Below are 21,118 nucleotides of genomic sequence, written 5' to 3'. Positions count from 1 at the left end.
TGAAATCCAGTTTCTGGCCTGGAACTGCTCCAAACCAGGTTATTGCTCTTTGCAACCTCCACCACTGCACAACAGTCATGTCTGGAGATGTGTTCCCTGTCCCACAGCACTCCCTGTGCCCCCCACCTACCTCAGGGGCAATATAGTCAGGAGTCCCACAGAAAGTGCTTGTCTTTGCATCTCCAAACATGTTCTCCTTGCACATCCCAAAGTCAGCAATTTTGATGTGCCCCTCATTGTCCAGGAGGACATTGTCCAGCTTCAAGTCTCTGTGGAGGAAGAAAACAATTTCTTCAAAGTGTGAAGCACACAAGTTATTTTAGCAGGTTACACTCATTACACTTGTTCTCTGCCTCTGTGCAGTGCCTCCATGCTGGAAATACAAAGGAAGGCTGAGGGATAAATGAGGAGCTGCTCTCCTGGGCTTCAGCATCCCTCTTCTGCATTTCTTGTCTCCCAGCACTGCTTGATCTGCTGGCGAGGACAAAGAATCATGGAATCACAGAACGGTTTGGGTTGGAAGGGACCTTAAAGATCTCCCATGTCCCTGCCATGGGCAGGGACACCTCACACTATCCAGGCTGCTCCAAACCCCATCCAGCCTGGCCTTGGACACTTCCAGGGATCACATCACCCAAGACATCTTCTAAAAGCTGTTTCCTTCAAGGATGCAGAATAGTGAAGCTAAGAGGGACTTTGTGCCAGCTGCTGCTTCTGCCCCCTAAGAGAGCCTGAAGAATGAGAGCAGGTAGTTCTCACTCTCTCCTCCCCTGGGAATCTCAATATTCTCTCTGAAGCTGCTGCCAGATCTCCCTTATAGTGCAGACTCTACAAATGCCACAAGAGTTGAGGACCCACAAGCCCTGCAGAGGGTCAGAATAATCCCAGAATAATCCCAGAGCCCCCACCACTGCTGGGCTGCACCATCTGTACCCTGGGATTTACAAAGCCTTTCACACTCAGCTGCCAGGCTGCTGTCTGAGTTTTCAGGCTGTGAGATACTCTGGGAAGCAAAGAGCCCAGAGAGAGGAAGAAAACAGAAATTATCAGAGAAGGAAGTAAAAGCAAACGAGCTGATGAATCATGACCATTGGTGGAGAACAAAGAGGTCCTCAAGTGGGAACTAACTCTGAAAGGAGAAAAAAGCTTGTGAAGTAGAAAAGGCAGAAAGAAAGGAAGGCTGGCATGGTTTCTATGCTAATTTTCTTAAATCTTTCCTAAAGGTTTTGGTTTTATTTGAGATAATGACCCAGGTAAAATGTATGGATCAGTGATGCTGCACTTGACTGGGGATGTGGGTAGAATTTGGGTCACCTGGTCTATGAGCACAGACATTCCTGCACTGCCTGGTTTGTGCTAGCAATCACTGCTCCTTCTCAGGGCTCCCAAAGCACCCAGGCACATTTGCTTGTACCCACAGCTGAGGGTGTAATTGTTATTTTTCACACTAATTCACCACCTACATATATTTTGGCCAAAAGGCCAAGTTGAATGGGGCCTGATCCTGTGGATGGCAAGCCTGCCTGTGGTGAGGGGGCTGGTGATCTTTAGGGTTCCTTCCAACCCTAAAGGAAGGAAGGAACCCTAAACCACTCTGTGATTCTGTGATTTTCCACTTCTCAGGCAAGAGGCCTAACAAGGATGCTACTGCAGGGACACCCTCCCTCTGACAACTGCTTTACAATGTGGGGTTTTTTCAGAAATATTCCTCAAAGGAGGTAATTTCTATTGCTTGATGCTCCTGGGATAATGGCCTGCAATTGCAGGGAAGATGATTCTTCAGAATCCCTCTGTGCAAAGCTCCTTGTCCTGCTTGGGCCAGGTCCCCATCAGGGTAGGGGACATTGTGGTGTTCACACATTAAATTGTTGTCACGGGGCAATTGTTCACTGCTGCAAGAATATGGCCCCAGACAAAATGGGAGTCATCAATCAAAGAGAAATACAGAGAAAACCGAGATATTTGCCTTCCAAGTGGCAGACACTCATGTTGTCACAATTTCCAGCTGGAATGACTTATTTTAGTTACAATGTTGAGATCAGTCTCAGGCTGCCAGCACTGCTTTTATTCATCCAGTAGATCGAAGCAAAACAAAGAAACCCATCACCTACAGCTCCCTTTCATTATTTTGATGAGTCTCAAACTCATTGGCTCCAGGGACTGGAGTTTCTGCCAAAAAACACCTTGACTCATTCGTTAAAATTTAAGCCAATGTTTCCAAATGTGGGGGCATGAGACAGAACAGCTGGATTCATTATTCTTACGACACCACAAGAGATGTAGCTTCAAAAATTATTCCTGTTCACTTTTGTAAGTGCTTAGTTTGCTCTGACAGAGGTACTGATGACTCTGTGTTCTCAGCTGACCTTGCTGTCATTGTCTTCAGTGAAAAAGGGAAGAGAGTAGGACTGGTTAAACCTTTTCTCTGAACACTTGATAGCCAAAGCAATATCACCAGCTCCTGGGAATGAGATATTTCTTCCTATCCACATGCTACCAGTGCCCAGATGTCCCAATTTTCCCTCAATTCCCAAGGCTCCAGATTCTAAGCACCCCTCTCCTTTCAGGAGGCAATGGGTACCAAACCCCAGCTCGGCACTGGCACAGTGATTCCAAGGAAAAATGTGGATTATAAATAAAATGTCAGCATTAGGAGCTCTGCCATTAAGTCACCATGTCCTGCAGATATTTTTAATCAGATTTTCTGAGAAGACTGACTAAAAATAAAGACATGGCCAAGTGATTTGGGCACTTCAGAAAATTTTTCCCTTCACTCACGGAGAATAAAAATTAGAGCCAGAAAAGTTGCTGAGGCCCCAGAGATCATCTTAGCTGAATGCCACTGATATTGATCTCATGTTTATGCAATCACCATTACTGGTCAATAAAGACTATAAATGGCTCCCACATGAGTACTAATAGGAATCAAACCACGTGTTTTAAAGGGAGAATGGATTGTGAGCAAGTCATCCACTTTCAGCATTTGCTCTAATGTTCATGCTACATGACAAACACTGAAATAAGCTCATTTTGGGTTCAGCAAACATTATTGCTGTAGGGAGCTTTCTCATTTATTTGTGACAAGTTATTTGTTTTCTGCTTTTAAAGAAGGCTGCAATGTAGTAACTGAATTTTGTCACGAAGTTGAGCTTAACCAGAGCTCCCAGAAATTCAGTTCCTCCTTTTGGCAATGGGAAATCAGACTGTGGCCTAATTTCTGGTAGAACTGGGCACTTCCCATAGACATTTTAACACAGGCTTGATGAACCTAAAGATGTCCTCTGCTCTCTTCTTACAACAAGAAGAACTTAACAGACAACTCAGATTCATGTTGGTGAGATGAATCCCATCTCCCCGTTGTGCACAAAATTAATCCAAAATTAAGATATATCACTGTCTCCCTGCTTTTGTTACTTGAATTGAGATTGTCACCACTGTCCCAAGGTAACCAGAACAGCAGATGGACCAAATTTCTTGTGTCTGACTTGACTTTGATATGTTGAAAGTTTAAACCAGGTGCCTACACTGGGTGCTGTGTGAATGGCTCTGTGTAAATGTAAAACGTGGAAAAAAAAAAAATCCAAATAGATCCATTTGTTTTACTGTTAACTGAAATAGAACTGGGTTCTGACAGAAAGATCAAAACTGCCTTTTCTACACTCTTTCTTCAAAATAAAACACCCAAACTATGTAGAAGGGAAATCTGCAGGGAATTGTAATGCCAGTAAGTACAGACAAGAAACAGCCTCTCTGCTGCCATTGGTGCTTTCAGGGAAAAGCAGAAAAGGTTTAGCATGTAGCATATTAATTACACTAAAGAGTAAAATTACCTGTATATGATGCCCTTGGAATGGAGGAACTGGAGCCCACAAATGATTTCAGCAGCATAAAACCTGAGTGACAGAAGGCACAGGTCAGAAAAGGAGCTTCCCAAAGGTTTCTTCAACTAGACCCAAAAGGATGGAAACCTTGTCCCCACAAGAGCCAAAATTCCATTAGGTTCCCAGAAGAGTTGGAGTGTCTCCAGAAGGCTTGGGGTGATTGTGTTTTACTGATGGGTGATGTGAGATTCCCAAAAGCAGGGGGGAATCTGGGATGGGGAGCACAGACAGACTCCCTGCTCAGATTTATGACCTGCATTTCAAAGAATCCTGGAATTCTGGAATTATTTAGGCTGAAAAACCCCTCTAGCATCAAGTCCAACCATTAACCCAGCACTGCCAAAACCACCACTAAACCACATCCCCAAGTGTCACATCCACATTTCTTGAACACTTCCAGGGACAGTGATCCCACCACTTCCCTGGACATCCTGTTCCAATGACTGACCACACTTTCGGTGAAGAAATTTTTTTCTGATTTTGAAAGCTTATCCATAATATGGGCTATCCAGCAGGCTGGTGGCCTTTCTCTGGAGTTTTTTTGAGCTTAAAGTTGTTGTTCTCAGCACATTTTGACCCAAAGGACACCACCACATCCTGCTGCAAAGAGGCAGCATCAGTGTGAAAGTGCTGTCCCAGAAGGGAATGAAACCAGAGGATCATATCCCCCTCCAGTGTGGCACAGCTCTGCTCCTTCAGTCTTCAATGCATTGGCCCTTAATTCTGGACACTCAAATGCATTTGAAAAATATAATCAAACACTGATTTAAAAGGTGGAGTGGGTTTTTTGTTATTAAATTATTAAATAAAAAGTAATTCCTATAGTGGTTTCAATATTGACTTTCAAAATACCTTTTGCTTGCAGAAGGATCAAAAGCACCTTTCATTTATTCTAATTCTTCTATTTACTTTAATCAAAGCTAAATACATATTTAATTCTCTGCTGGTATATTAATTTTTTGTTTAAATTTACCTTTTGTGCTTTTGATGGGTTTTCACCCCACCCCCTTGAACTTTATGGGGAAAAAAGGGAAAATCCCATTACTTTTAACAAACAACAGCTTCACCTCTGACCACTGGGCTGGGAACCTCAGCTTAAGCAGGTCCTGCAGCTTGGCTACAGAGTGTTGAAAAGAAGCAAGGTCATGTCTGAATGAAACCAAGTGTGTGGATGGAGTGTAGAAGTCTTCTGTGGGAGGGAAAAGAGGATGGGAAGTGACTCACTCCAGTCCCCCACTGAGCTGGGAGGATGGCCTGTATGGTTTTGTTGGGTTTGGAGACAGCAGGGATAGAGAAGCTTTCAGCACAAGCATCATCCCCACTTTTCAGCTGGGCAAGGTGAAGAGATGTCAAAAAATCTGCCCAAGATTTCTTCTACAGGGCAGTGGCAGAGCTGGGAATAAAATCAGGCCAGGCCCAAAGGCAATGGAAAATGTCTTACGTTGCTCTGGGAAGGTCGAACTTGTGGCAGCTCTGGATGTGGAACATGAGGTCTCCTCCATTGAGGTATTCCATCACAAAAAAGAGGTTTTCCTAGAGAAGGAGACAAGGTGAGAATAAATAAGGGGTGGTGAAGAGCAAAGTGAAATAATAACTATTAAAAAAAAAAAAAATCAAACCGTGCAAAAAGCACTCAAAAAGAGGAAGGAAAGTATTACTGTGAGGGGTTTGGAAAGAAAGCAGCCCTTTTTTAGATTCCTCATTTCTCCTCTTGGTTCCCTAAGCCCATACTCACACTCCCTGCTCTGATTTCTATAAACACCACTAGCAAACACTGCAAAGCCACTTCATAACCAGCTGGGGCCGTGGATTTTTACCAGCAGAGCTCCAGGCTCACAGAAAGGGGTCAGTGAGCAGTGCCTGTACAGCAGGACAGATGGACAAGCTTCTCAGGGGACTAGTGGAAAAGGCAAAAGTCACTCCCAGCTCTCCTCTGGTCCCCATCCCAGTACAGTACCCATCCAGTGGAGAGACTTCAAGCTGGTGTCACCTGCATTCCTGCACAGCTTCTGTGGAGGCACCTGGGCCTGACTTTGTCAAGTCATCAGAGACACCAACGTGACACAGCAATTTGTTTTAAGAACATGCTTGATTTTAAGCCTGAAAGCTGCTCTATGTAACTTGCTGGTGGGGAGAGTAATGAATTAATCACATTTCTAGATACCCATTGAGCACCTGCATGTCAGAGAAGCCTGGAAAAAGTCAAGTTCTCATCCCCAGTTGCAAGCAACCATCAGTTGTTCGACTAGGGCAGTGAAAAACTCTTTTCCTGCCACATAGAAATGATGGAATCTCCCTTTATATAATGAGCAGAACTGATCACTAAGGTTTCTTTTCCAATCCTTGGTACAGGATCATGGAATCACTGCGTGGTTTGGGTGGGAAGGGACCTTAAAGACCCCTGAAGTTCCAACCCCTGCCATGGGCAGGGACACCTCCCACAAGACCAGGTTGCTCATGTACGTGACACTGATCCTCTCACAGCTTCAAGAGCCAAAACTCACCACCAGAACCCTGCAGAAGCTGGCATGGATTGATCCTTTCCACACTGAACTGTCTCTACAAAGCAGAAAGGACGCCTTTTTCTGAAGGAAAAGGATCTGCACACTGAGTTATGGTCCCAGTTTAAGCTTCTGTTGTGGGAATCTCACCTTTTGTGCATAATTGCACAAAATAAGGAATAAAACAAAATGGATGTGGTATTTTTACCCCCTCAAAAACCTCTCTCTGTTCTGTACACACCTCAAGTCAGTCATCTCTAGGCTATGCTATAAAGTTTATGAATATCTTCCTTGTGTTGCCTATTGCCCGTTACATTTTTTTTCTGGGGGGGGAAATAGTTATTTTCACTTATATTTTCAACAGTTGAAGGTTTTTATCCATAAGATCTAATGTAAGTATCTCTGGAAGCAAGCCAAGGGCTGGCTATGTTAAAAACCACACAAGAGCTTGTTCCTTTCAAACAACAGCTGTCTGCTCTAATTTGTGCAATTTCTTTAGCCAGATCCTCTTAATTACAGCACTCTTATTTAAATGGACTCACTGGAAACCCCACCTGTCATCCAACAAGCTCAAAGCCAGATCTGGCCTCCTGGGGAAAAAATATAAATTCCATCACTAAACCAAATGGGTGCAGGTTTTCAGTGCTTCTTGCACCTGCAGGGGGCTGTGCACATAAATGAGTTTCAGCAAGCAAAAAAGGCCAAAGGAAGGTGGGAAATTTAGTGAAGAAATGTATAAATCTTGGAAGCAACGTGAGCTCAGGAGCCCATTCAGGAAAATACTTGAACAGATGCTCTTTGGGAAGGTACACAGGGAGGTGATGGGATTTAGCCAACAACACACCAGCAACCACATGTGTCCTGCTGGGACTGAAGAAACCTCAGGGGGTCTTGAAATGGGCCAGACTCACCTTTAGTGGGCTGGGAAGGAGAAAACCCCTCAGTTCCTCTGTAAAGTCTACTGATTTTGGCTATACCTCATCACACATCTCTAACTGCAACCTGAAATCCTTGTTTATCAAGTAGAATGAGCAGTCATGCTCTGCTTGTTCACGGACTTGAGTAACCCTCTGCTGTACCTGTTTCACCGAACCCAGGGACCCTGACTTGAAACTGGGAGCTCTGGCAGCATCCTTGAGGGAAGAAAAGGTGGAGCAACCCCTCAGATTAATTTACATCCACATATACAAACCCTGTTTCTCAACTGCCTTAAGCCATGGAGCTGGAGAACACAAACTTTACTTAGGAATGTTTAGTACTGAAATTTATGATATATCAGGTGCTATAGAGTGGTACATAAACCCTATTGAAAAGACAGACAGGGTCACACTGACTCTCCTTCTTTGGGGCTTGGAAGTTCCCCTTGCTTCTTAAGAAGTGCAGATTCCTGGAATAGCTCGTGGAGGAGAACTGGTTGAGATCAGCCCTATGTCATTATGAGTGGTGAGGTGTAACCAAGAAAGGCAAAGTGCAACAACTTTGCTTCCTATATCTGAGATCTACAGAGCCACAGAACACATTAAATATGGGAAGTGGCAAAACCCATTCTTGAAACCACCGAAAATTCAAGGGAGTGCTGGAGGTCAAAGGGTTGGAGTGGCTCAGGGGATGTTCTTGCACACAGGCTCCAGCTTCACTTCCCCTTGTCCTGGGAAAGTTAGCTGATGGCTCCTGCCTGCTGCTGGGAGGCTCTGGAGCCTGTCAGCACTTGGAGCAGGCAAGGTGGTTTTATCTGGTTGAAAATGTCCCTGCTCACTGGAGGGCAGCTGGACTAGATGACCTTTAAACCCAAACTTTCCAACCCAAACCATTTTCTGATTCTCAAGGTTCTGCCATGCCCTTAACCCCTGCAGTGGTCCTGTGTCACTGACATATTTTATGAAAAATCCTTTTGCTAGGATCCTTTCTCCTGAGAAGCTGAGAGGCCTCAGAAACAAAATGTAAACAATAACTATCTGCTGCTGTGGAATGCAACAGGTGCATTTTTGATTGGTCTCATGTGGTTGTTTTTAATTAATGGCCAACCGCAGTCCAGCTGTCTTGGACTCTCTGGTCAGTCACAAGATTTTCTCTTTCCTTTCCTTTCCCTTTCCTTTCCCTTTCCTTTCCTTCTTTCTGACTAAAACCTTTCTTCTATTCTTTTAGCATAGTTTTAATATATCATTTTCTTTTAACATAATATATATCATAAAATAATAAATCAGCCTTCTGAAACATGGAGTCAAGATTCTTATCTCTTCCCATGTTGGAGTTGCCTGCAAATTCAGCACTCCTGCCTGTGGATGTCGAGCAAATGAGCAGGAACGTCGTCCCTCAGTGGTGAGACCCTCAGAGCTCTGCAGGAGGCTTGGAAAGAGTGCCCTGCCCCTCTGCCCTGCAGGAAGGTGACAGCTTGCTGACCACCTGTGGGACATCCCTGGGTAGCAAATGCTCAAGCCAAACTTTTGGTCATGGTTCTGGACTCACACAAGAGAAAAAGTTTGGTCTCATGGCAGACCTCATCTTTTGTGACCACAGAGCTCAAGGAGGATTGTAAAGGCCCTTCTTGCACTCAAGGATGGACACTGCACCAGGGTAGTTATAAAATCATAGAAATTCTGAGCTGGAAGGGACCAACAAGGATCATCAAAGTCCAGCTCCTGGCCCTGCACAGGACACCCCTGAGAATCAAACCATGCGCCTGGGAGCATTGTCCAAACACTTCCTGATGTATTTAGCACCAGTTGTCTTAAGAATATCTGTAGGGGGATAGAATATAAGAAAACAAAGATGGTGTAGAAAGTAATCTTACCCTAAGGAGTTGCAGCTGGGTCAATTATCAAAGATTAGGAACAGGCCTGACTTTAACAGGCCACAGCTGTGACCAAAGAGAAGAAGAGTGCTGTAAAAGAGTGGGGTGGCTGGGTGAGAAGGGAACTGGAGTCAGTTGGCTGCTCTGTGAAGAACAGAGTCAGTGCTCTGAGGAGCTGCCCACGAGAAACACTGAGAAGGTGTGAAACTTTTGTGACAAGGAGGCAGCAGTATGGATCCCCTGCAATAAGGTAACAACAAATATCCATGTATCAGCTATTCCCTACTTCTAGACCATCTTCCAGGGGCTTTCTCTACTCCAGCACAGGGAACAGGACAAACCCTTCTGTGGGAGGGTGAAGTGCTGCTCCTACAGCAGAGCCCTACAACACGAGGTTGTACAACACGTAGACATGGCAGCAGTGTCCTGCACAAAATAACACAGCTCCTGCACACAAAATAACACTGCTCCCCAGCCCAGCCAGTCCTGCCAGGTGCTGAAAGCCTGGATTACTGCAGGAACTCACTTTCCTGCCCTTTCAATCCCTCAGTGCCTGTCCTGAGCTGAGCTCCTCCCCACAGAGCCACCTGTTCCCTCTGCCTCTCCAGGACCCGGCAGGGATGGGGTTAAACCAACCTGCTCCTGCTCTGCTGCCACTGCTGGGAGAATGAATAGGCACTATCAGAGATGCTTTCAACTTTATAAACAATGAGTATAAAGCAGGCAGCATTTAAATTGATCTTTTGAAGGTACATCCTTTAACAGGCTCTTAAAATCCTTTAACCAGCTGGAAGCCCTCCAGAGCACTTTTCTGCAGAGATTTTCAGATTTTGTTTCCTTTGCATTTTGAAAGCGCTCGCATACATACAAATACACAATTTAACACCATTTACTGAGGAGCAAAAATTTTTCTTCCCAGGGCTTCCAGGAGGATGAATGTCAGAATAATTAATGCTGCAGGACAGTGTGGCTTTACCTGTGTTTAGATCAGTTACTCTAACAAATATCTCCATGTGGAGAAGGCTCCAGATCAAGTGACCTAATCCTGTATTCCCATTGAACTAGGCTGTCCCTGGCCAAGAGGAAGGCTGGACATGATGAAATTCCTGCAGCTGGCTCTGGTCTCACCTTTTCATGCAGCTCAGCACAGTCTGGGTGCTGATCCACACTTTGGGTCTATTTTATTTAATGGGATAGTCGGCAGCCAAAAGCCTCTCAAGCCTTTGCCACCACATCACTCGGTGCTGTAACCCATCAGAACATCCCATCCTGTGGGAAAGAGTGCAATGCAGTCCTCACTGTGTCCACTGTCACGAGGAACAGCTAACACAGGGTTACTCCTTCCAGAGTAGGAGTAACCAGAGCACCAGAGCAATCCAAGCTTTAATTCTGTTCTCTGGTTTAAAGACTTTCCCCCCTCTCTTGTGTAATATCAGCCTATCTTCTGGAGATGGCAGCATTTCTTACAGCTGCCCAATAATCCAGCCCAGCCCCTGCTCTCACTGTTTATTCCTGGTTCTAATCCTTGCACTGTCAGCATTCCCAGCTGTGTGTTGAGCTGCTCGTTTGGGATGCTCAGCATGGTGTGCCCATCTGCTTTTATTCACATAAATAAAACACATTTGCAGAGAGGAAGGTGCAGACTTGGCTTCCCCTTGAGCTCTGAGATCCCAAGACCTTTACTCACACTCAGAGCAGACAGAGTCCATCACTCACTGATAAACTGAGGCACTATCAGCCCGGGTCTTGCAAGAGGAAGTGGTTTTCCCTATCAGTGTCCAGCAGAATCTTGGAGATTCTGATTTTCTCAAGAGAAACTGAGAAAGAGAGACTGATTTTCTCAAGCCTAGAGAAAGATTTGTCTGAAGTTTTGCACATTAAAAAAAAAAAAATCACCAGACCAAAAACGAAACAAAAAGTAGCCAAATCTATGAAAAGTAAATATTTTAGCAGCTGAAAAACAGAAAAAAATTAAATGTTTTTATTTTAGGAAGTAATTTTTTTTTCAGGATAAAGTGCAGCTAGACTGCAGATTTTTAGAGATCTCAGGCAAAGCTGAATGCATTTTGGGCTGATTTCCCTCAGGCTGGACAATGGGAAGGCAATGACAATATGTGTATTGAATATGGCAATCATCTTCTACTTAAAAAACACCACAGCTGAGCTGTTCTTCTCTTTTCCTGGCCAGTGCCTTCCCCCAGTTCACAACACGTGGGCTGACATCACCTACAAATGTCTTACAAAAACTTCACATATTTGATGTTATAATTACAGCTGCTCACACCTTCTCTGGCACAACCTTGTAGAAATCCCAAAGCTCTGCTGAGGTGTTGCTATTTCTGCTAAACCATGTGGAAATTTTGGCCAGGATCCAACAAGACCTTGCTAGTTTTCCTGCCTGTTGGTTGCAAGAGGCAAAATCCTCAAAGCTTTCCTAAAAGTTCCCATCAGCTGCTTCAAATTTGGCCTTGAATCAGATTTTTTCCAAGCTCAAAGTACTCTGAATACTACAGGGATGGACAGATGTTTCCAGGCTGATGTTTCACCCCAAGAAAATGTAGGAGGATGGAGCTAGGGCTGTTCAGGAGGTCCATGGCACCACCAGGCAGAGGAGCTGAACATCCAAAGGGTCTGAAATACCCACGTGCCAACCCCATGCTCTGATCCAGGGCAAAGAAATCAGCCCTGCCCCTCAAGATCCAGTAACAGAGAAAAGAAAACTGAAATCATGCATGGACAAAAAAAATTCAGGAATTGAAGTAACCTCTGAGGAGATATTTTACTGAGAAATCTGAAAATACTCATGGAAAACAGAGACAAAGAATTTTCAAATTAGGACCACACTCCTGTTTTACAATTCTTTTCTCCTCCCTGCCAGTGTAAGAGATTTTTCAGTCAGTATTAAGCACACAAGGGCAACAGAGGGTGTGAAAAAGGCTCACCACCAGGAGAAAACATATAATGCAACAGTAAAGCAGAAAATAAACATTTCTGTAATATTTTCTTTTAAATTGCAGTAACGATTACTTCTCTTTTGGGTTGAGATAATCTTCTCTGTTGCTATTTTGTGCTGCAAGTCAAAATGCCTCAAGATTTAATTTGCATTTAGGTAAAGGGTATTAATAAAACTTGGTCAATGAAGTAAAGAAACAGAAATAAAAGTGACTTTCAAAAAGGGGAAGCCTATTTTTATGGCAGAAGATCAGTGAAATGCAAAAAAGAATAAAACATAAGCTCTGGGATGCTAGTCACTCTTTTGGCATTACTGATTTTGGGATTTCACAGAATTATAAACATAATTTTCCTCCTCTTTAACATAACAGCATCCCTTTAAATCTAATACAGCAGAATAGCAGAATAGCTCTTTGAGCTTATTGTTAACATTCAGAGTATGTAATTATGACAGCTGAATATCTGGATACAAAGATGACTGCAGTAAAATAAAACAGAAAAAACTTCAAAAAGAGATTGGACAAAAAAACCCCAAACACTGTGGGCTTGCCTTTATTCTCATGCAATAAAATAAGAAAAGTATTCTGAGTTTTGAAAGCACTGATCATTCAGACTCCACCAGAACAGGGAGGGGCATTAAGTGCCTGGTGCCATCTAAAACCTGTCTGAAGAGTTATCCAGATTTATATGCCACTCATTACCTGGGTGGAAGTGAGGAAGAAACTCATCCCAGAGCTCAGAGAGCTGCCAACAGATTAAAGGACATTTTTTCCCCCTCTGGAAACATGTGGACTATTGAGATCCTTGTTTTGGTGGAGGAGTATTCCTGTTTTTACTGTCTTTTGCAGAGACACTCAGCACCTGGAGCAGCTCAGGTAAGCCAAAGCATGAGGGATTCAGAAAGGCATTGGCACATATGTTTCAGTTTGAAACTACTTATCTATCCAGTGAAACTTCAAGAAACAAAAAAATGTTGTATTTTCAATATTAAAATCCATAGAGGGACTCCACACAGCAGTGCTGTGGCTTCTGCCCATGGCAGGGGGGTGGGAAACTGGTGATCTTTAGGGCCCCTTCCAACCCAAACCACTCCATGATCCTAAAATGATTGCCATAAAAGACATCCTGACAACCACCGTGCTTTGAGCCCTGGAAGACCATCCACGGTTGTCACAGCTCCCAGCTCTGGGTGACTTTCCTGCCCTGAGTGATCACTGCTGGCTTGCAAAGGTCAGGGGAGAAAAATCAGGGAAGAAAATCAACCAGAGCGCAGAGCAGCTTTGGCCTGGGCAGCCCATCCCAGCTCCTCTCTCTGTGGAGCCAAGATGGGCAGATCACACAGCTGTAAAGAGGCAGTGATGGCTTGGGATGAGATGGATGGGGATTCTTTCTCCATGACAGCAGGGCAATTCTGTGCTGCTGCCCTGAGGTGTTGAAAAAAAATCATCTGGCTTTTTGAGCCTGGCACCCGTGAATTTTTCAGGCACTCATTGCTTTTCCATCCTTCATTGCTTTTCCATCCTTCAGGTTTTCCTTTCAGGGGCTGGAAGCACCCCCTAAACAGTCAGTAAATCCTGCCTGGATCCTGACACAACTCCATTTGGTCTCTCCTCTTTTTCCTGAGGTCTCATGAAGGAAGGGGACACTTGCATGCCTGCACTGCCTGAACCCAGGGCTGCAGACTGTCCCTGCTGTACCTTCCTGACCCTGACCTACGGCTCCCAGACCAGGCTGGAGCACAGACAACATGGTTCTGCTGCTGGCTTCAGTCAGCATCCCTCTGGAGAAACAGACAGGATTCCCCGGAGTAAAACTCCCTCATAGAGCTGTGACTGTTGTGAATGTTTTTTCTCTTCAATTAAATCTTGATCTTCTTTGCTTTTGGAGTTGTGCCATTTATATTTTCCTCTGAGAACCAGCTCTCCTCAAGTAGGGAGTTAATTCCTTTCCTTGCCAGTCAAGGATTCATTCCCAGCACACATTATCCCCACTGTCAATCCCAAAGAGGTTAAACACAAATGCCTGGGCTCAGTGTCACATCACCTACAGCAGTTCCCAGATGTTGCCTGTTGTAAATTTAACCTGTCTTTAAACAGGTGTCACATCCCACAGATGACTGGGATGTACCACAGAGGTTGTATTTGTTTCTCCTGACCCAGCAGAAGAACCTCCCACTGGGCAGGTCCTCACCTTACACTGAGCAGTGCCTTGTGCCACCAAACCCTGGGGCTGAGCAGGGACTGGGAGCATCCAAACAAAACCCTGAACAAGCAGCCATGAGACAGTGCTGCTCTGAATTTGAGATAAGAGTTATCAGCCATCTCTCAGGAATGGTTTGAGTAGGTTGGACAGAGAAGACAAACTCTAAAACTTCCATGGTTTCTTTCTCTCTTTTTCTTTCTTGTGTGTGCTTTGGTGTTAAGGCTATTGGTTGTGGCTCTGGGAAGCTGAGCAGTTGTTGGTATGTAGGACCATGAAAATATGTGTATTACTTAAATGTCACTTCAGTTTTGGTTTGGAGTCACAAGTGAGACTTCAGGAGCTCTGAACTGCAGAACCACCAGTGTCTGCTACCATTTAACAGCAACTGGGGCAGAGAAGTGAATGACAGCATGTTTATCCTCCAAAACATGGGTTTCTTGAGTTGGCTTTGATCCAGGCTAGCTGCAGCACAATGCTCCATGGGCCAAGAGATTCAGATAACACGTCAGTGTGAGCACATCCTTACCCTGGCTGTGGGTGTGGCCTTGGCACATCCTTGGCCCAGGGTACCAGGATGCAGATTTTAACAGCAGGTTTTACCTCAATGACTCTTGGATGCCATAATCCTCAAATACATCATCCCAGCCCCAGACTGATGTGGGGAAAGTAGATTAAATTTCTTGAGCTGTTTCCCCAGTGCTTAATCTGAAGATCCCTTTCCTGAGCACCACTTCATGTCCCAGGTAGACCCCAGCAGGCTGAAGCCCTTCACCAAGCATCTGTATTTCAGTAAAGCATTCTCAGCCTGTGGAAGAAGGTGGCAGATGCTTGTCTTACCTTGGTCTGGAACGTGCAGAAGACATGAGTGAGGAATGGGTGCTCCCAAGCCAAGGAGAGGACTCTCTTCTCCACCATCGTGCACTCAACGTCGTCATCCATCAGCACCACGTCCTTCTTCAGGGCTTTCACAGCAAAGTACTGGTCTGTGCTCTTCAACTCTGCCAGGAACACCTGAAATGGAAACAGCTGCTCAGAAAGAGGGATTAAGGACTTTGAGTTTGCTCCCCACACCCAGAATAGTTTTATTAAGGACTTTGAGTTTGCTCCCCACACCCAGAATAGTTTTATGAAGTTGAGCCCTGGAGAAGGATGTGAAGTTCTTGGCAATTAGAGGAGCAGGATGGAGGGACAGGACATGCCAGAGAGCCAAACACCTCTGATAACAGAAACCATCCTCATGCAAATGCTCCTCAGATACATTTCCTGTTTTCTGATTTCAAATAATAAAACACAGAATTTTGCTTTGTCAGCATTTGAAATGCAAATACCCTGCACCAGATCTTCAGCAGGTGGAAAATGATGTCCACCAGTAGTTGGACTGGTTTTATATCAGATATCTTTCTCTCCTTCCTTTGAGTTTTCAGGTCTGAGCACACAGGCTGGGTCCCCCGTGCTTTTGCAGGAGTTCTTCTCTGAGAATAGGAAAACACCTCCCAGAGGAGTTACAATCTCTGTCTATTTTTATAGGCAGGGAAAATGAAACCCAGAACAGCAGAGAAGGGTTTTCTAGAGACCACAGAGCAAAGAAGTCTCTCCTGGAAGGCAGTGACAGCCCTGATCTTCACACTAACAGCCTGCTGACCCTGTTCCTATAGACTGAATAAATGTGTAAGATTCATCAAAGAGGTCTTTGAAGTTCTCTGCCAGACACTATTTACTGAGTAAGCTCAGACACGTTTTAGCCCTGACAAAAGTTTTATTTACCCTTTTGGCTACTGCTGCATTTCACTTTGTAGCACCAGACAGAGAGTAGAGCCTAGAGCCTCCCTCTGTCTCTGCACTGAATGACCAGAAATGCTCACAGTGCTGATGCTGCAGGCACCCTTTTTACCCTCATGTTTGTGCTGGGCACTGCTCTCCTGGGGAATGAATGTGCTGCATTTGTGACCTGGGCTGTGGCTTCCAAGGAGCAGGGAGGCAATGCCAGACCACATCCAGAGGTGGTGGTGGGAGATATCCTCATGGATCTGTCCCTCAGCCTCCCAGGACCACACAGGGCTAGAGGGACCCCTCAGGCACTGAGATGTGCACACCCTGTCCCCTCTATGGGGAAGTGAATCTCTCTCCAAGCAAATGAGGGCACCAGGAGCGACACCAGCACAGGAAACTCGTGGGTGAGTTTTTGTTGCAAAAAGGCATGAAATGGCCCATCCTCTCCACACCCACACTGTGCACTTCAGAGAGATGCAGAAGCTTGAAGAGTCCATGTCAGCACGAGGGCTACAACAAGGTACAGAATGTGCTTCAATGGAGGCATTCAGGACTTGAGTAGATGAACACCTGAACAACCTCATCTCACGAGACCTTTCTTGAGGAAGGGTTTAGATAAGAAGACCTCCAGAGATCCTTTCCTTCCAATAAAAATGTTTCTATTATATCCATGCTCTTGATTTTAGGTTAGTCTGGAATGCTGGTTTGGGACACTCAGGTTTAGCTGTGAGATGCCTCAGCTCTGGTTCCCATGCAAACTGTGGACATGACAAGTAGACACAACACTTTCTAGTGGAAAATTTCCCTGTCCATTGAGTTGGAAATAGATGGTCTTTAAGGCCCCTTTCAACCCAAACCATTCTATGAGTTTATTACTTTCTAGTATGAAAGGCCAGCACAGGAAGTATTTCACCAGTTGAGGAACTGGTTGTAGCAATTTCTCCAGATCATTTAGCAGGCAAAAAGCAGCCCTTTGTCAAGGCACAGTTTCCCCCTTGGAAAGATGCGGGATATGGGCAATGTGATCCATACTCCTTCTCCCTACTGGCTGTGAAAACACAATGGGGAGTCCCTCTGAAATTGCTTCTCTCAGCTTTGTGCTGGCACTGAGTAACGAGTCCCCTCCCAGGGGATATCTGCAATGGGGAAGAACAACCCACAATTCACCAGGATTAATGAATCCATTGAAAACAGGTGGTTCTTGTTTCAAAAGCACAAATTCTTGGCTGCTGCAAAATTTGCTTTGGGCTCCAGCACAGATCAGAGCTGGAAAGAGCAGTTACTGCTCCCAGCTGGGACCTGCTGCTCTGGAGAGCAGAGCTGATCCACACTCAGCTTCTCAGCTCATGCTTCCACCTCCCTGTGAAGAGGGAGAGCACAGAGACCTTTCCCACCAGCTCTCTGGGGACATCCTGGATCCATCAACCTGCACAGAAGGGGAAGTTGAAACTCTACCTGGGGCATTCCTGTCCTGTCATGAGGGAGCAACTAAGGGGGCAGGGAGAAGGACAAGGCAAGGAGAAGATGGAGTTCAGGATTCAGCCATGCCAGAGCAAGGATTCTTTGAAGACTTGAGATTTATCCATCGTGTGGCAGCAGGACCAGGGCAGTGACCTGTACTGGGCACTGGTGAGGCCACACCTCAAATCCTGTATTCAGCTCTGGGTCCATCACTACAAGGAAGACACTGAGGAGCTGGAGGGTGTCCAGAGAAGGGAATGGAGCTGGGGAAGGGTCTGGAGCATAGAAAGGGCTGAGGGAGCTGGGAAGGGGCTAAGCCTGGAGAAAAGGAGGCTAAGGGGGGACCTTGTGGCTCTGCACAACTCCTGACTGGAGGGGACAGCTGAGGGGGTCAGGCCCTGATCCCAGGGAACAGGGACAGGACAAGAGGGACCTGCCTCAAGTTGTTCCAGGGGAGGTTGAGATGGGATATTAGAAAAAATTTCTTCACTGATCAGACATTGGAAGGGGCTGCCCAAGGAAGTGGTGGAGTTACCATCTCTGAAAGTGATCAAAAAACACTTGGATGTAGCCCTTGGGGACACAGTTAGTGGTGGACTTGGCAGTGCTAGGTTAGCAGTTAACCTTGGAGGTCTTTTCCAACCTAAATGATTCCCTTCATTCCAACCAAATGATTCCATTCCATGTTTTTCCCTAAGTGTCCCTTCAAACCAGATGCTATTTAGAGCCACACAAAGCAACATGCAAATGCACACAGTGGTGTCCCAGTCCCACTGCTTACCTTGCCAAAACTGCCCTTCCCCAGCATCTTGTGCAGGACAAAATCTTCAATGGTCAGTTTTAACTGCACTTGGTGCTCCTGCTGTTCCTGGGACTGTTCTCCCAAGTCTGACTCTATGAGAGACTCCCCTTTCACTGTGCCCTCCACTGGAGTCTCCCAGGAGATGCCTTGTGGCTCTGCAACACACATCAAAGCATTCAAATAAACCCCTGGACATGAGCAGAAAATCCCCAGAACACTCACAGGTATTCTGCTTAGAGGTTTAAAAGGGTATTTTAGACAATTGGAAGTGTGGTGGCCATCTCTGAGTAGATTGGCTCTGCTCCCACACTGCTTTCTCTCCAGAGGAAACTTTACTCCAGTGGAAACTGCATCTTCTTGAGTTGCTTTTTTCAAATTTACAAACTACTTTACAAACTCCTTCATCTGTCTTTCTGTTTTATGGCACCAAATCCTTAATTTCTGGCCACCTGTCTTCTCCAGTCCTTCTTGCTGCTTGCCATTATGATGCAGCTTCATTTTCCAAGGTATTTTCAAAACCCTAAGCAAATCTAGGTGAAAAGGTGGGATGGCATTTTCATACTGTGCTCCTGCTCTGGATCTGAAGCATTCCAGATGAACCATTCCAGCCAGCCTGGAGAGGAATCACTCTGAGTTTTTTCAATACTCCATTAACCTGGATTTACAAGAACTTGTAAGAGATTTTGTCCCTCACTGGATTTATCCTGTTGCTGCAACTGCTCTAAAATGCTGAACACTACTCAGCAGAAAAACTGACCCACATGTGAAACAGATGTGAAACCACCTGAGGCTTTGCTGTTTCACATCAGCACAGCCAGTTCTACTTGTAGAACAGAACACAAATAAACACAGATGGGGACATCATTTATTTATCCTTGGGGTCCAAAGGGCACAGTCTCTCATTTACCCTCCCAAACATCTGCTCTTGTACCACAGAGGGCTGTGATACCTAGATCAGCTCCTAGTGAGTGAAGTGAGGTCTATCAGTGGTTTTCAAAGCTACTGGAATTCAACCTCCACCCAAAAATATGAAATCAGAAAGAAAATTGGCCATGGTGATCAGAAGGATTCCAAATATCCTGTTTAGAGCTTGGCAATAAATTCCCCACTCGTGTCACCTCCAACTCCCCAGGTACCAACCAAACATCAACAAAGCTCTCCCCTGTATCACCAGGAGGAATTACCTTTTTTTCCTGATGCTGGCAAGGCCTGAAGTGGTGTCACATCCTTCACAGGAACAGGGAAGCCAATTTCCAGAGGTCCATCCCTGGAGATCTGTTCACTGTCGCGCTGGCAGCGAGCCTGGGGCACAGAAACCAGCAAATTTTTGAGCCAAAATCACGTGCCAAGCTTATGAACAGCACCATGACTTCTTGAGTGTGACTCACAAAAGCCAAAATCTAGAAGAGCATCTAAAAATGCTTGTACTATTTACCTGCTGAGTGCTCTCTATCATTGCCAGAGCTTCAGCCATCAGTTTTTGGTTCACTCCACAAAGATTAGCTACTTTTGCCTGGCACTTGTGGTGGACGTTCATGCCACATGCTGAAAGAGAGAACACGAGCTGTCAGGACAATGAAGGCTGTAAAGGGTTGGGCAGGAGCAAGTGTTGGCCAGGGACAGAGATCAGCCACCCAAAGAGTTCTTGAGAACTCAGCTAGTTTTTTGGTTCCCTATGGAGACTATTTTTGTATTTTCTTCTGGGCAGAGGTTGCATTTCCACACCCATCAGCCTCTGCAGATACAGGTTACTAAAACTACAAGGCATTTTCTCAGACATGAACTGTAATCACAGAGGAGGATCCTCCCATTGGTTTGGAATTATGAAGACAGTGAAATGTCTTGGGTCTGACAGCGGAAATTGAGCTTGCAAGTTCATAGTGGGGGTGATTTGGGGAGAAGAACAATGTCACTGTGATGTTCTTTGTCCCTTTGGGAAGAAATTCATCATCCTTCTGGATCAAATATGTCTCATCACATGGACAGTTGTCCTCATTCTTGAAGGAAGATCCTCCTTGAAGGACAGTCCTGTAGACCACTCCTTCACCCTCCTGGGTGCTGTTGAGACCCAGGACACTCCTCAGGCTGCCTTCGGTTATTCCAGACCCTGGCAGGGGGCTCAGAGACCTTGGCACAGAGTCAAAACCACCTGTGCCTTTGATTTTAACCTGTGGAAACAATTCCCAACTTTGTGTGAGGAGTTACAAGCCACAAGAGTTTGAGTAGAATGACAGTGAATTTGTCACAGGGTGAAAAAGTAGAATTTTGGGGATTTAGAATGGGGGTTCAAGAGGCAAGATGGAGGAATCTGGGCCTGTTCTGTCCTTCTTCTTCTTGTCCTCCATCTTCTGGGTGATGGTGGCACTTTTGGACTGGTTTAGAGCAGAGACAGACTGTCTAACACAGGTGACAGGTATTGGGAAATGATTGTAAATAAAGCACACGTAGTTCTTAGTATAAAAGCCAACACCAGCCCAAGGGCAGGGACTGTGCCACAACCCGACCTGCTGGGCAGATCTCAGCAGGGCAGAGAAAGAATGGAACAGATAAGAGAAAATAAACAACCTTGAAATGCAGAGCCGAGGAATCTCGACTTCTTCTTAGGTCGTGGGGCTGAGAAAAAAGACTTTTAATACCTCAGGGGTCATCTCAACCACAGAAACCCTCCTGGGTGCCACCTCATACTGCTTTTGCAGAGAAGGGCAATAAATGAGATTTGGATTTCCAGACTGCCACCCTCCAAAGACAACGACCCCTC

At 45.3% G+C, this 21,118-nt stretch overlaps 1 protein-coding gene across 2 annotated transcripts in view; it reads right to left on the bottom strand.

The window, feature by feature from the left end:
• The window catches only part of PRKCQ (protein kinase C theta), a 54,377-nt gene that overhangs the window by 5,938 nt on the left and 27,321 nt on the right, over window positions 1-21,118 (bottom strand). For both annotated transcript variants that reach the window (XM_059847545.1, XM_059847546.1), the window contains exons 10-16: window positions 19,796-19,905; window positions 19,545-19,662; window positions 18,340-18,515; window positions 15,165-15,338; window positions 5,323-5,414; window positions 3,831-3,893; window positions 131-269 (exon numbers count right to left, since the gene is read on the bottom strand). In XM_059847545.1, the coding sequence (XP_059703528.1) occupies window positions 131-269; window positions 3,831-3,893; window positions 5,323-5,414; window positions 15,165-15,338; window positions 18,340-18,515; window positions 19,545-19,662; window positions 19,796-19,905 (872 nt within the window). The remainder of the gene's footprint in view (window positions 1-130; window positions 270-3,830; window positions 3,894-5,322; window positions 5,415-15,164; window positions 15,339-18,339; window positions 18,516-19,544; window positions 19,663-19,795; window positions 19,906-21,118) is intronic.

This window comes from Haemorhous mexicanus, chromosome 5 (genome assembly GCF_027477595.1).
Source record: "Haemorhous mexicanus isolate bHaeMex1 chromosome 5, bHaeMex1.pri, whole genome shotgun sequence".
Taxonomy (NCBI): Eukaryota; Metazoa; Chordata; class Aves; order Passeriformes; family Fringillidae; genus Haemorhous; species Haemorhous mexicanus.
Note: the sequence above shows the minus strand (reverse complement) of the source record. Positions and strands in the feature narration are given on the sequence as shown.